The 15,503-nt window shown below is 31.5% G+C and overlaps 2 protein-coding genes across 2 annotated transcripts; one reads left to right on the plus strand and one right to left on the minus strand.

The window, feature by feature from the left end:
- The first annotated feature begins 1,591 nt into the window (after positions 1-1,591).
- LOC124943846 (protein MALE DISCOVERER 2-like) lies at positions 1,592-5,444 on the plus strand. The gene is made up of 10 exons (XM_047484306.1): positions 1,592-1,685; positions 2,198-2,212; positions 2,388-2,514; positions 2,584-3,155; positions 3,241-3,431; positions 3,507-3,652; positions 3,739-3,822; positions 4,470-4,623; positions 4,737-4,845; positions 5,425-5,444. Exons 1-10 carry the CDS (start codon positions 1,592-1,594, stop codon positions 5,442-5,444), a joined length of 1,512 nt encoding a protein of 503 aa, XP_047340262.1.
- Positions 5,445-9,380: 3,936 nt separating this feature from the next.
- Positions 9,381-14,710, minus strand: LOC124941241 (trihelix transcription factor GTL1-like). Its single transcript, XM_047481536.1, has 4 exons — positions 13,969-14,710; positions 12,428-13,362; positions 10,684-11,357; positions 9,381-9,876 (listed from the first exon to the last, which is right to left on the minus strand). Exons 1-4 carry the CDS (start codon positions 14,253-14,255, stop codon positions 9,616-9,618), a joined length of 2,157 nt encoding a protein of 718 aa, XP_047337492.1. The 5' UTR covers positions 14,256-14,710; the 3' UTR covers positions 9,381-9,615.
- Between the last annotated feature and the right edge of the window lie 793 nt (positions 14,711-15,503).

The following is a 15,503-nucleotide window of genomic DNA, read 5'->3' on the forward strand; positions in this document are numbered from 1 at the left end:
AGAAGTTGTGAGACTCTAAGCTCTCATCGAAGATTTCGTTATTTGGATGTAGTGTAATGTATGGAAAAATTTTGATAGATGATAGATGCATGAAAAATAGTGTATTATGGCGAGCCATTATAGAATGTGTCAAAAAGAAGTAGAGTTAGCACCTCACTTGCCCTAACATTGTGATGAAATTGTTCTGATTTAGAGTTTATTATGGAACATGGCGATATTTAGTGGGTTATGTCAAAATCTATCGTTAGCTGTTATGAAGTGTGGATAGAGATAGTGAACTTGGTTGGTCTGAGTCGTTGGGCCCCTATCCCACTTATCTTTTGGTGGACTATTTGGCTTGAAAGGAACCATATAACGTTTAGTGATCGTTGTCGACCGATGCGTTTAATACATAATTATATTATTATGACAATAAGGGAAGTTGAATTGGGTAAACTAGTTGAGCCAGTCGGGGAACTCATTGCTCTTTTCGAGGACCTCTGTACTCGTTAAATTTGTTCTTTTTTTATTTCTTCTTTGATCATTAATCAACCTTAAGTTCTCTGTGTTGTGAATTTTTAAATTATTTTTTCTTTAATTTTTTTTGTAATGTTTCTTAGCTTAAAAGATTCTCACTTGTATCATTTTGTATAAAATATGTTCAAAATATATAGTATTAATAATATATATATATATATATATATATATTTATCTTTTTCATATTTTATAGGAGTTTAAAATTTATTCTTTCATATTAATATGAACTCTTTTAGTTATATATTTTATTCTGTTAAGAATAATTCCACCAAACTTGTTTACCAAAATTCCCAAAATTAAACGAAACAGATAATAATAAAAATATTCACAAAAGTAGAAAGAGTCAAAATAATAAGTCCAACCGTCTACATGTTACCATGGCTACTAAATAGATCATTTAAAATTTGATGCATTATTGCTAGTATCGACCCTACATAAAGTCCTTGTTCATAATGTAGCCAACCCACCCAAACATTTTATTTATTTTTATTTGTTAAGTTAATTAATTTAGTTAGTCTTAACTTTATTAATGTTCAAATATTCTCTATTTTTAGGATTTATATGATCGTCTGAGTTCTTTATTTATTTATTTCTTTTCTAACTTGTTTATTCAGATTTCCTTATTTGAAAGCCGTTCTATTATTCTATTTTAACGGGGAAATTTGATGAAATGGCCTCATAAGAGGTCTAATTACAAAAAAAGGCACACGGTTGATAAAGTTGGCAAAAGAGGCATTTTTGTCCTGTGAAAAGTCTGTAATACCCCTCGCGCGCCTGTTTTACCGCTCAATTACGAGAAATGTATTTCTCGCCTTTGGTATTTCTCGTATTTGGTGCTCAATTACGAGAAATGTATTTCTTGCATTTAGTATTTCTCGCATTTGGTATATCTGAGTATATATTGAGATTCAGACATTTGTAAAATATATAAAAACGGCTAGGGTTTCATATCGATCTACAATAGACTACGAAAGAAGATGATTGAAGAATCTACTGCGATTCTACAAGGAGTAGAAAGAAAGAAATGAAACCCATGGTGGGAATGGTGGTTTCAAACAAGATGCAAAAATCAGTAATGGTGGTTGTCGACAGGCTCTTTCATCACAAACTCTACAATCGTTACATCAAGCGCACCTCCAAATTCATGGCTCACGACGAGCAGAATCAGTGTAACATATATGTTCTTCAGTTAAGAACTATATATTTATTCTTTTCTTTTATAGTTTTCCAAACTTGAAAATGCCAAGGCGACTATAACTTTGAATGAGCAGTGTTGATCCACTATGTTTATGTTTATGTTTATGTTTATATTTATGTTTATGTTTATCTTTATGTTTATGTTTATGTTTATGTTTATGTTTATGTTTATGTTTATGTTTATGTTTATGTTTATGTTTATGTTTATGTTTATGTTTATGTTTATGTTTATGTTTATGTTTATGTTTATGTTTATGTTTATGTTTATGTTTATGTTTATGTTTATGTTTATGTTTATGTTTATGTTTATGTTTATGTTTATGTTTATGTTTATGTTTATGTTTATGTTTATGTTTATGTTTATGTTTATGTTTATGTTTATGTTTATGTTTATGTTTATGTTTATGTTTATGTTTATGTTTATGTTTATGTTTATGTTTATGTTTATGTTTATGTTTATGTTTATGTTTATGTTTATGTTTAGGTTTAGGAAACTTTGGTAAATTTATTGTTTGACTTAAAACTGCAGAAATCTGAAAAATCTCTGAGTTAGGAAAAGCTAACTTACCTTAAATCTATGTGAGAATCCAAATATGCAATCTATATCTGATTGGATTTCATGTTTGTTGTTGAATATCCTTTTTCATATTTATGTGCTTTAACTTCTTGAAACAATTTACTCAATAACTCTTTGTGGGGAAGAGTTTCAGAAGAGATTGGGAAACTTAAAGAATTGGAAGTGTTGGATCTAGGCTACAATAATTTCAGTGGATCTTTGCCAATTAATCTTGGCAATAATTTGTAGTTCTTGCACAGGTGCCAGTTGCACTAGCAGTTCTGGTTCCTAGTAAATCTCATCGATCAATATAGAATTACAGCAGAAACTCGATATTTTTTTTCTCTCTTTTTATATGATCTGACTCTGATGAGTTGGTTTTCTTGTAGGATCCCAAAACGGAAACTACTGCAGACAAATGCCGACCACCATAAGAGGAAGCCCAAATTATCACCATCACCTTCACCATCTTTGCATTCGGCTTCACCCTCACCATCACCTTCACCAGCTTTGCAATCGGCTTCACCCTCACCGTCTCCAATCCAATCACATATATCTTTGTCACCAAGCTCATCACCATCACCATTATCGTCTTCTCCATCTAAATCATTTGTTCCATCACCTTCTCTTGTATTGACACCAATTTCACGACCAGAAACTCCTTTACCTCCACTAAGCCATCCTTCTTTGCCACCTTCCCCAAATATGATTCCCCACAATCACTCCAAACACATGTACCGTGCGATGATCTGGTCTGGAGTAGGAGGGTCTTTTTTCTTTGTGGCTTTCGCTCTTGGTATTTTCTTTTGTCAACGAAATAAGGTGGTAATGGTGGGATCTTGGGCTACTGGGTTGAGTGGTCAGATAAGAAAAGCATTTGTCATTGGTTAGTAATTCAAGATTTTATATCTTCTTGATACGTAAATTTAGCAATATTTTATCCCTTTCCAATTACCGCACCTGCATTTCAGGTGTTCCAAAGCTGCAGAGATCGGAACTGGTAACTTCTTGCGAAGATTTCAGTAATATAATCGGTTCATTATTAGACGGAACAGTTTATAAAGGGACTTTTTGTAGTGGAGTAGAGATAGTAGTTATTTCTACAACAATGAAGTCTGCTGAAGATTGGTCTAAATCATTAGAGGGTCAATTCAGAAAGAAGGTATGGAGAATAAGTTAAGCTCTTTCCTGTTTTAGTGACTTTTTCATCATTGTGTTTACTTTTGCTGTCGTCCAGATTGCGACACTTTCACGGGTAAATCATAAGAACTTTGTGAATCTGATCGGTTTTTGTGAAGAAGAGCAACCTTTCACAAGAATGATGGTCTTCGAATATGCTCCAAACGGAACATTTTTTGAGCACCTGCACAGTAAGTTTCATCAGTTACTGATGGTCTTCGAATAGGCAATGGATTATCTAAATATATATTCTGTTGTTTTCTGAGCTAACATCTCAGTATTTAATCCAGGTTTCATCAGTTACTGATCATGTTAGGGTGTAAGACTCAAGTGCCAAAGCAGCTGATTTTGATGATGACGATGGTGGTGGTCTGGTGAGTTATTAAAGTGGTGGTAATTTATAGAAAATTGATGTTACTATTACCAATGATTGTGTACAACTAGTGTTTCCATCTTGTTTAAGTAAACCGTTTTTTATACATGGGTTTTCCTTTTCACAAAAGAAAATGTAAACAATCATTTTTAAGTTTCTTTCTACCTTTTTGAGTTTGGTGCAATTCACTACTCTCGTAAAAAGATGGGCTTAATGACATGCTTAAGTTGCTTGGAATCATGTGTAGATGATGTAGAGCTTATAAGGGTGTTTGAAGCATGCACACTTGAATTTATTACGATGGTGTCTCTTTAATGTATAACTTTTAAAATCTCAGTCATTGAACGCACAATCAAGAACATTGCTCATGCAGAAGCTTGATAGGAGTGGCACCGTAACAAATTTGTCTCTGTTTTTGTTGTATTCTGAAACATATTGGACTATCTTGTTAAAAGAAGTTAATGTTGATTTCCATTGTGAAAATCTACATTTGTTATGTTTGCAAAAAATTATAATGATCTTGAAAATATTATGATCACAATCTCTTTCAATTTTTTTAATTAGATTATGGTTGTGACAGATGTTGCAAAATACTAGTTTCCAAATAGGCTAATATTTTTATAGCATTAATGTATGATGTTCTTGTAGTATTACGGGGTCTCTTGGAGTATCAGCGCTAAATAGGGTAACTTCAGGTCAACAGGCTGTTACCTTACCCTTACCCTTACCTATGAATGGACAAGCTGCCATTCCTGCTGCACTTCTTAAACAATTGTGGTGTCGGAGCCTATTGGAATCCCCAGTGAATGTGTCCTCTTAAAGAATATGTTTGATCCGACCATGGAGTTATTTTTTTCTTTTTTTTTTCAAATCACTTTTTTGTTCTGTTTTGAGATTTTTACAACTATGTTGCAGATGGACCCAGAGTATGATTTGGAAATCAAAGATGATGTTGAGTCAGAATGTTTCAAATATGGTCCAATTCTGCATATCCATTTCAGGGCTGCTGCTTCCCAAAGGCCTGGTTTATTTATTTTTTGTATGTTTCTAGAAGACCTATGTGAAAACACTACTTCTTAGCTATATTATAAACTTCATACTTATCATTTAAGTCTTTCAGTGCCCTAAGTTGTTATCCAGTAATACTAAAAATGCATTGAAATTGTTCCAAGATATTATTTTTATTCTTTGCAAGTAGTGAGTTTTGCTTACAAACTTATTTTATTATTTCCAAAATCATACTAGTAAAGAAAACATATTGAATAGACAAATAGATTAAATGTAAAAAATACATAAAAATGCCTCTTAAATTCCATGTGGAAGTATTTATCAAAGAATGAATGAAAATTTCTTTAAACGCCCTTTCTATGTTGGTCGGGGATGTTCTTAGTTATCTCCAAAGACAAATTAAAATTTATCATTAGTAAGAAAAATGAACAAAATTATTGTAAAATGTCCCAAATATAAAAGAACAAAGTTAATGTAAAATGTTCCAATAGTTAAAATGTTTGGTTGTGATAGTCTTGAATATAAAAATTTGTAGGCATTCCATTTTTCTGCCAATGTTTGGTTATGATATTCCATGAGCTAAAATTTGTGATAGGCTTGAATGTTTGGTTGTGATACTCTATGAGACACATATGCCAAAATGCAGATGAGTTGAAAATATATGACCAAAATTTGGTATATTCACTTTCTACAAAATGCGAGAAATGCATCAAATGCGAGAAATACATCAAATGCGAGAAATATACCAAATACGAGAAATATCAAATGCGAGAAATACCAAATGCGAGAAATAAATTTCTCGTAATTGAGCACCAAGGCGAGAAATACCAAATGCGAGAAATACATTTCTCGTAATTAAGCACCAAGGCGAGAAATACCAAATGCGAGAAATACATTTCTCGTAATTGAGCACCAATGCGAGAAATACCAAATGCGAGAAATACATTTCTCGTAATTGAGCGGTAAAACAGGCGCGCGAGGGGTATTACAGACTTTTCACAGGACAAAAAGACCATTTTTACCAACTTTATCAACCATGGGCCTTTTTTGTAATTAGACCTCTTATGAGGGCAATTTCATCAAATTTCCCTTTTAACATGGTCCAAAATATTAGTTTCTTCTTCTATTTTTTTTCTTATCTATTTACTCACCATGTCAAATATTCTTCTTGAATGCTTGAATCTTCTCAGTTTTATAATATTTTCTTTCATTTCAGCCTCTCATATTAATTGTGAGGGATCGAAACTCTGATAGTTACGATTTTAGATCTATTACAATCCCAAGACTTGTGTGGTTGTCGTTTAGGGGTTGCGATTCCAGATTTATTACATGACCGCGAGGTGATTCAATCATGAACTATTACTCTATAAACTCTCCACGTGAAACTTTGCTCTCGTAAAATTCAAGTGTGGTCGTAACACTTTATTCTTACCACACTACAACAAAACATACTTTCAGCGACCCTTATATGCCAACCCATATTAAGCGTGAGTAAAAATTAAAAGAAAAAAACTTTTGCCAACCTTTATATCTATACCACCACCTTTATTTTTTTTTATATACCAACTTTGTTAAAACCTTATAATTTAAATATTCTAAATTTTAATAATTTTTATGTTTTATTTTTAAACTTTGTAAATATTTTTTTTTAATTTTTTAATTTTTTTAAAATTAAATTTGACTTAAAATTTTGTTAACATTAAAATTTAATTAATATTTTTTATATAACATCATTTTTAAACTTTTTATAATATTATTAATATATGTCTTTTATTTAATTATTATTTAAATTTAATTAAAAGTAAAATATGAGAGAGTTCAGTAGTTTTTGAAGTGTTAATATGACATTTATCCCACATTGGAGAAAAAGAAGAAGTTTTTGGTATATAAAATATGAGAGAGTTCATTAGTTTCTGAAGTGTTTTTAAGGTTATAATGTGTTGGACTATGGGTTCAACCTAAGGGTTTAGAGTTATGTTCATCAAGTACTTGAGAGATGAAGGGCAAATGTGATAATAGTAGAGATAAAAAAATAACATCTAAAATGAAAATAGAAAAAAACAAATTTTAAAAAAATAGTTTAAAAATAAAATAGACTTTTAGCGACGTTTTTTAATTTTGCCAACGCTTAAATAAGCGTTGTTAAAACTTTCGCCCACCCTGCTTCTGGCGACGCAAGAATAAGTGTCGGTAATGTTTTTAGCGACGCTTTTAAAGGTTGGCAGAAGTCTTTTTAAGCGTCGCCGAAAGTCATTTTTGTTGTAGTGCCATGAGGTCAACTCTTATGCAACATGTAATGGTTTGAACTCAAGTACACCCAAAATATATTTGTGATGTTCTATATTGAGAAATCACAATGAGGTTAATAAATTATATATACATTTATAAATATCTTTTGAGGTTGAAACGTGGTAGACTAATGGTTTACTCGGGAGTATTTATAGTTTATTTTCTCATGGATAACGATACCCGGATTCGGGGTGTTACAGTACTATAAAACTATTTATAGTTTATTAGTCTAATGAGTCTTAGTCATAATCTCCTCCGAGTATGACTCTAAAATCCACGTGGCATTTTGTTCATGCGGAATTGAAGATATGAGCAATGGCATTTTATTCCTTCGTCTCTTATAAGGAGTGCATCTTTTTTATAATTGTTTCGACAAAGACATCAAAAACAAGTGGATTACAAAATTAATCTATATATATATATATATATATTAAATAGACACACAAATATGCACATGAATAATGATGAGTACAAGTGGGCTTGGTTCAAATACAACTGTATAAGTATATAATTAGTGAAAAGCTGATATCTATCTGTAACAAAAAGGCACATTTCGTAGCAAAAAGAAAAAAAAAATTGAAATAGAGAAAAGTGGATGCATTTGCAAGAAAAAAGACAGCAAAAAACATGGATGGTAGAGACAATGTGTGCTGTTGATTTAAGAGGAATATTACTGGGACAGATATGATGTTTTGGCCATACATTTATTTTATTTTATTTCATCAAAAAATTAATGCTGATATTAATTTTTAAAATCTTAATCATGAATGAGTTGTTAGGATTTTGGATCCCAAATTTGACAGGTTTAAAATGATCGGTAAAAATAAAAGAACACAAGAAGACACAAATTTTTAATGGTTCACTCAAAAGAGTTGCGTCTATTTCGGTCGCTACCAAATTTCAATATCAAAAAGAATGGATATAGAGTTTTGACTCACACGGTTTATCTCTCTAAAATTATTTTCTCTTCACGTAAACTATTAACAATAATATATTTAGAGGATAAAAATTCAGGTAATAAAACTTAAATAACTCTCGGGCAGGACTTAAGTTCAAACTAAACTCAAACACATATTTAATAAACTTTAATTAACTTCTTAGAGTTTATAATAAGGTATGCTTCATAACTTAACAATATTATCTATTTATTAGATTTTTTTAATTGTACGAAAGTCGGGTTCTTTATTTACTTTTTCTTTTTTATAACGTGTTTATTCATATTTTGTTATATTATTTTCTTTTAACATGGTCTCAAATGTTAGTTTCTTTTTTTTACTTTTGTGATTTTCTTGTCTTTTGAATAGTTTCTATTTGAATGAATCTATCACTAGAAGATATTAATGTTTTGAGTTGGATCTATTCACTCACCATGTCAAATATTCTTCTTGCAGTTTTAGATCTATTACAATCCCAAGACTTGGGTGACTGTCTCATTTAGAAACTTTTGTCGAATTAAAAACTTTTGTCAATTTTCACATTTTAATTTTGAAAATCGGATTTGTAGTTCTTGAGAAAGAACCCAAAAGCAGGCTAACAAGTTATGGAATGGTCAATCCTAGACCATTTTCCACGAGTTGAATGAAGATTCTCAAATATATAAACAAAATGTTCACTCTCGAATTTTGTTCATATCGTGATATCGATCGCCTTAGACTAGGTTTAGTTTGTTGTAACATGTTTCTGCAAGGTTAGTGGTCGCTTTGACATCAAACCAAATTGATTTTGGTTAGTTTTAGGAAAACCCGTTTTTCCGGCCAACCTTTCAAGTTTTTTGACGAGTCTTGAGGCACCCATAGGTTGGGCACCCATAGGTTGAATGACAACTCTAGGTTAGCGTGGACCAATTTTTCATGTCACGATGAACATTCCTATGAAAACGACCAAAATGACTGAGCCATCCAGTCGCGTGACTGAGCCTTTCAGTCACGCGACCGGTAACCTGGTTTTCAACCAAGGTTGTCTACCCCGCGACCGGAGAAAACGGATGAAAGAAGTTTTAAGTTGAAATCAAAACTATGACCATGTCTCTAACTACTTCCTAACAAAAAAAAAATTAAAGTGTTTGTTGCCAAATCAAACAATATAGACAATTGAGATGAAGTTGAAAATATTGAACAATTAAAAAAAACTATATATTATCATATGAACAAATAAATATGTCAGAATTTTATAATTGAAGTTTAATTTAAACAAATCACAAAATATGCAAGAAATGATACAAAAAAAAGGAAGTTTTACATTTGTGCAAAGACAAAAAGACTTAGCTAGAAAAGAAATAACTTCTCAAGCAAATAGAATTATTATTATTTTTTTATTATTATCATGTCAATCTTAAATTCCCCACCCCTTCCATTCCATTTCTCTTTGAAATGGTGACTTATTCTCCCTCTCTTTTTCTTTTTCTTTTTTGCAACAATATAAATTGAATAAACAAATTTTGCAACCATTTCCATCTCAAGAAAAGAAAGAAAAAACTTACAGTATGATTTGGCCTACATTATTGAACCATGGTCAAGAATGAAGGACCCCCATTCCCTCCTCCATTAGAGGAATTAGCAGTATTTTGTCCCTGAAACTCTATCTTGTATCCCATTTTCATCTCATCCTCGTTATCTTCTTCGTCATCTTCTTCTCCTTCTTCGTCGTCTTCTTGATCTAGATCATCGCTTTCATCGCCATCAATCTTACCGTAATCACCCATTATCAACTGCTGCTCTTGTTGATTTTGGTATTGTTGAATCTTCACACTGTCTTCTGGCTTCAATACAAAAATAAGAATCAGCATTTTATCCATTTTTCTTTGTGTATAGTATAAATCATTCAATTAATAACCAAAAAAATATACAAGTTTTTTTTTAAATTCTATACAACATTTTAAACAATCTATCGTGTGTTGTTCAATCTGAAGTTATTTGAATAATTGGGTGATCATTATTTTCAAATGATCTCATTTAATATAGGTTAGAAAAATTTCTATGTTATTTGGATCTTGTTTGATATACTACATTATTTGAGAATGATATGAGTTATTTAAGAAAGATATTGATATAGGAAAAAAATAACTTATTTAAGTTAAATGATTAAAATATCTTTTATATTTAGTATTTTAAAATATTATAACATTAAAATAAATTCATTAATTTAATTATTATTTCATTAATTATTACATAATAAAATACTAAAATATTAACTAACTAACTAAAATAATTAATTAACTAACCAAAATACTAAAAAAATATCTTTTAATATAAAAACATATATATTTATTTTATCTTTATATATAAATAACCCACCACGAAATATTTAAGAAACAAATAATTTTAAAAAAAATTGAACATATTTTAATAAATAATTAAGAAAGTGATAATTGATTGAATAATATGATTATTTGAAAATAGTCTCAAATAATCCAAATCAAACTATTCCAAGGTAATTTAATCGATTAATGAATTATTTGAGGTTATTTTCAAATAATCATGATATTTTTTAAAAATCAGTTAATTTCAAAATAAAACAGATGAAACAAGCCCTTAATAACACTAAAGATAGAATAGAGAATACATACTTTCTTATCTCCTGATGCAGCACTCCCTTCTCCAAAAAGAGTTGCTGTCAAACCGCCATAACTCGTTTTAATTTCGGAATTGCCACCACTCTTCTCCTGTGGTAAAGTAACTGCAAGAACAGGATCAGAAATGGCACCAACTTGTTCATCCGGTTTGTTCTGGCTAAGATTAATATTCGGAAAGCCTCCACTTCCACTTCCACTCCCACCGCCACCAAGTATCCTATTCCGATACAATTCATCCAATTGATGATAATAAGGACAAGTTTTAGCATCCTCTGGTCGTTTCTTGTTGCTTTCCTTAACTTTCTTGTAATATTTGTTAATGTTTTCCCATTTCTCTTTGCATCTTTTGGCATTCCTTTTGTAGCCTATTCTTTGCATACCTGCTGAAATATCTTCCCATAGTGGACCTTTTGGTCCTGCTTCTAGGTATCTGTATTCTAGACCGCTTCTTAATTGTATTAGTGCTAGAATTTCTTCTTTTGGCCATCGAGAGGAGGATGGCTCTGAACCTCCAATGCTAGTACCGATCTCTTGAGGTGGTGGTGGTGGTATTTGTTGTTCGGGTATTACCGTTAGAACTTGATGATGATGATGATCAACAGATAACGGTGTTTGCTGATTCTTATGACGAAGTTGTTGTTGTTGTTGGTATTTAGTTGATTTGGGAGCTGATTCAAAATCATCTCATAAGTCATAATGTAAAATCTATTAATAAAAAAAATTACATAATACTTCAAATTCATTATAAGTTTGTAGGATGGACTAGTTAATTGTTAGGAAAATTATGGTTTTCATAACACATTCAGGGTGGACATGGGTACAATAAGGGGAAATATTTAAGATTATTTTTGAAATCAGAATGTCGCAATTTCAATGAGGGAAATCTGAAACTATTATAAAACAAGTCATAACAAGGTCAAGTAATTAAACAAGGAAAAATATTAAAGATTGTGTCTTTTATTTAATGAAAATCATCCTTGGATACCAAATATTGTTTTGGAGAAACTTATTGTTTTTGGGTATGCATTTTGGTCACCTATCATAATTAAAAATAAATTATATTTGCTATTCTTGTAAAAAGTACAATTTAGATTAAAAAAATTGCTTTTCATAATAAATCAAGCAAAAACACTAGTATAGTCTAAAAATTTATTTCAAAAAATTATGTTATCATGACCAAGAAAAGCAAATCATGAAGCATTTGATTAGGTTTTGACTCTAACCAAAAATGTAATAGTTGTTTTGATGAGTTGGGGTTCAAACATTTGGGTTCTACATATGTATTTTGGTGGAAAGATTAGTATGAAACAAATGCATTAATTCAATATAGATATATACTCTAGACACTTTCTTTTCCAAAGGAAGGTTCAAAGAATTGTTTATATATTTTACTTTTTTCCTATGAATGATTTGACTTTCTCAATTGAATTAGTTTCATGAAATCAATCATTTTGAAAATGTATGTGAAATTAAGTTAAAAATAAAAAAGTTGTTTAATTTATTATTATCTAATTCAAAGGCAAATAGTTTAAACAAATTCTGATTGTGACTTGTAATGATTTGACTTTCTCAATAGGCATAGTTTAATGAAATCAATGGTTTTGAAAAATGCATGTCAAATGGAGTTAAAAAGAAAAGGATGTTTTTGTTTTCAAATTCAAATGTTTGAAAGTAATAATCCAATGTTAAAAAAAAAAACCAAATCAGACATCTCTACTAGAAGTACTTGTAAATTTACCTGGTTCCAAAAAAGCTAATTGTTGATGTTGTTGATGTAGTTGTGATGATTGATGAATTTGAATTGGTGTTGACGATGGTGGAGGCATGGACACAACCGGCGGTTGAGGAGTCGTCGGTGTCGGTGGTGCCGTTGGAACAACTAAAGGAACAGGAATCGCCGGCGGTAATTGCACAGTCTGGCCTGAAATTTTCTGTAGAAAAGCAATAATGGCAGAATCTCTAGAAGCAGCAATGGCACGTTCTTGAGCCATAAGTTCATGTTCTCGATTGTATCTAGCTATCTCTTGTCTCTTCCAAGCTTCCTCTCTTATCATCCTATCTTGTTCTCTATTCTCAATAGCCTCTAAGAACTTCTGTTGCATAGCTTCCTGTTTCTGCAACACCTGTTTCATTAATCTTTCAAAAAACTCCATCATCGTCTCATTACACCCATCAGTTCTCGTCGGAGAAGATGATGTTCTTTTCCGTTTACGATCTTCACTTCCAACTCTATTACCCACTTCATGTTCTTCAATTCCCATATCATCATCAGAAGAATCTGAAGCAAACGATTCCGTATCCGACGAAAAACTTATCCCAATATTGGACGGCGCCGCCCCCGTCGCCACGGTTAATTGTTGATTCGACGGTGGCGGGTGATGGGTGACGGAGAACATCACAGGCGGGGGTTGAAATCTAATGCTTGAAGATACAGGGGTTGGATTGGAGAATCCAATCCCAGATGGACCTGCCGGCGCCGCCGGCGCCGGAATCATTGAGGATGGGGATGATGTGGCGGCGGTGAGAGCTTCAAGTTCGGTGAAGAATTTGTAACTTTTGCCGTCCTGACGGCCGGCTCGACCTTCTTTTGTACGTTTATAGTATTTATGAACGTTTTCGAATTTCTCTTTGCATTTTTTGGCATTCCTTTTGTATCCGAATTCTCCAAGCTTCCTGTGAATAAACAAAACAATTTCAATTTCAAGTTAATGAAGGTCCTCCAATGGCGGATTTATGAGAGAGAAAGGGAAAGTACTATATGAATACAATAATAATGTGAATTCCGGATCTAAGATATAAGAAGAATTGTGTATGAAGGAAGAAGAAAGAAAAGCATGGGAAGATGTACGTGGCGAAAGGAAAGGAAAGGAAAGGAATCATGCAGTGGCAGTGACAGTGGATCCAGGGGCCATTCCGTAATTCAGAAGGAAAGAAAGATACCTATCTCGTGAATCGTGACGAGAATGGAGTAGAGAAGCCATGTGCACTTTCTTGCTCGTTACACAGAGATTTGTCAGTTTATCACAGAGAAGATAATGGAATTAATTAAACTAATACAGCCAATTCTTCATCATTCTGTTCATCTTTCATTTTCTTAATCATCATCATCACTAATGACTGATGACAACGATGATGATGATAAAATAGTAGATGCAGACAATCCTATTGTATAATCAACTATAATCAAGCATAAGATCTATTCAATTCAATCGAAGATGATAATTAACCAGAACAAAATGCAGATTAAGATGAGAATTGAGAATTGATAATTACAGTTACCTGGAAACTTCTTCCCATAGAGGACCTTTAGGATTAGCATCTTTAAACGCGGTATCCATTTCCGATCTGATCTTAAGTAAAGCAATAGTTTCCTGTCGAGGCCATCGATTACCTCCGCCACTTCCTCCTCCCGCTCCACCGCCTAATTCTCCAGCTAACAATTCATCTTCAAACAATCCAGTACCAGCAGAAGAAGTAACCGTCATTGCCGGCGGTCTACTACTTATAGGAGACGCTTCTTCAACTTGTAATGACAGATCTCCCAATTTCATCTGTTCAGGATTCATTTTCCAATTCTTCTCTACAGAATTATCAAATAACGAACAACAATGACTCAATTGTAACAGAGATCGACATATGAAAGAAGAAGAAGAAGAAAGATAAAGAGAAAGCTGTAACAGTATTCCTATGAGTTAGTGCTGGCGAACAAATTGATTTTTATTCTCCTATCATCATCATCATCATCTTCTCTCTCTATCTGTCTGTCTCAACCGTATGATTAATATATGGATTTTCAAGCTTAAGAAGATGAAAGCCGTAAAGGAATAAGAGAAATGAAAACCTTCATCATCGTCATCATCATCATCAAATCAACTGTACTGTAAGTCTGTAATAAATTTCGGTTTTAAGCTTCTGCAAGTTCTTTCACTGTGTGAAACTGTGTGAGAGAGAAAATGAAACTCTATGATTAAGAGAGAGGAGAGAGGAGAGAGGAGAGAGAAAGGATGTGCTGTCAGGGCCTTACTTTGCTGCTAATAATTGTTAAAAACCCATCATAACAATTGAAAAAGATAAAGAATATAAAATAAAATTAAAATAAAAATAAAAAAGAAAGTTGAAAAATAGCTGTAAGATAGCCACAATAACTAACTCAGCAATAAAGATTCGTCGACCCACGCTCCATTAAAAAAATAATACAAATTATTATTTGAATCATACTCAAAGTAAATGCGCCCATATGTAAATGCTCTTTATATCATATTATATTGCAATAAAATAATAAAGGTTAATTAATACTTACAAGTTACATCAAATTCAATTTCAACCAACTTTATATTAATTAATTTATGTTTTTAAATTTAAAGGATGATGTAATGTTATCAAAATTTAATTTCATAATCTATCGAAATTGACCATCATTATTAACTATTGAGTTAGATACACAATTAATATATACAAATTAGGTAGAATTGTCGAATTATTTTATTCAGGGTCAATTAAAATTTTAAACATTTTCTTTCTAATTTCACAATTTTAATTTTTTTTGTTAGAGTTATAAAAAATAAAATAAAAATTCAACCGTTTTAAAATTTGTTAACTTATTATTAAATAAAAGATAATTATCAATAATTTAACTAACGAATTTTAGCGAATGAATGTTTTGATTACCGAATTTTAGATAACCGGTAGTAAAAACCTTTAATTCACTAAAATTTGGTTATTAAATTAGTATAATTGAATTTATTTATTTATATATTTATATATGTCATGTATAAAAAAAAATTATAATTTTAACAATAAAAAAGCTTAAATTG

The sequence above is a fragment of the Impatiens glandulifera genome, chromosome 6, assembly GCF_907164915.1.
Source record: "Impatiens glandulifera chromosome 6, dImpGla2.1, whole genome shotgun sequence".
In the NCBI taxonomy this organism is placed as follows: domain Eukaryota; kingdom Viridiplantae; phylum Streptophyta; class Magnoliopsida; order Ericales; family Balsaminaceae; genus Impatiens; species Impatiens glandulifera.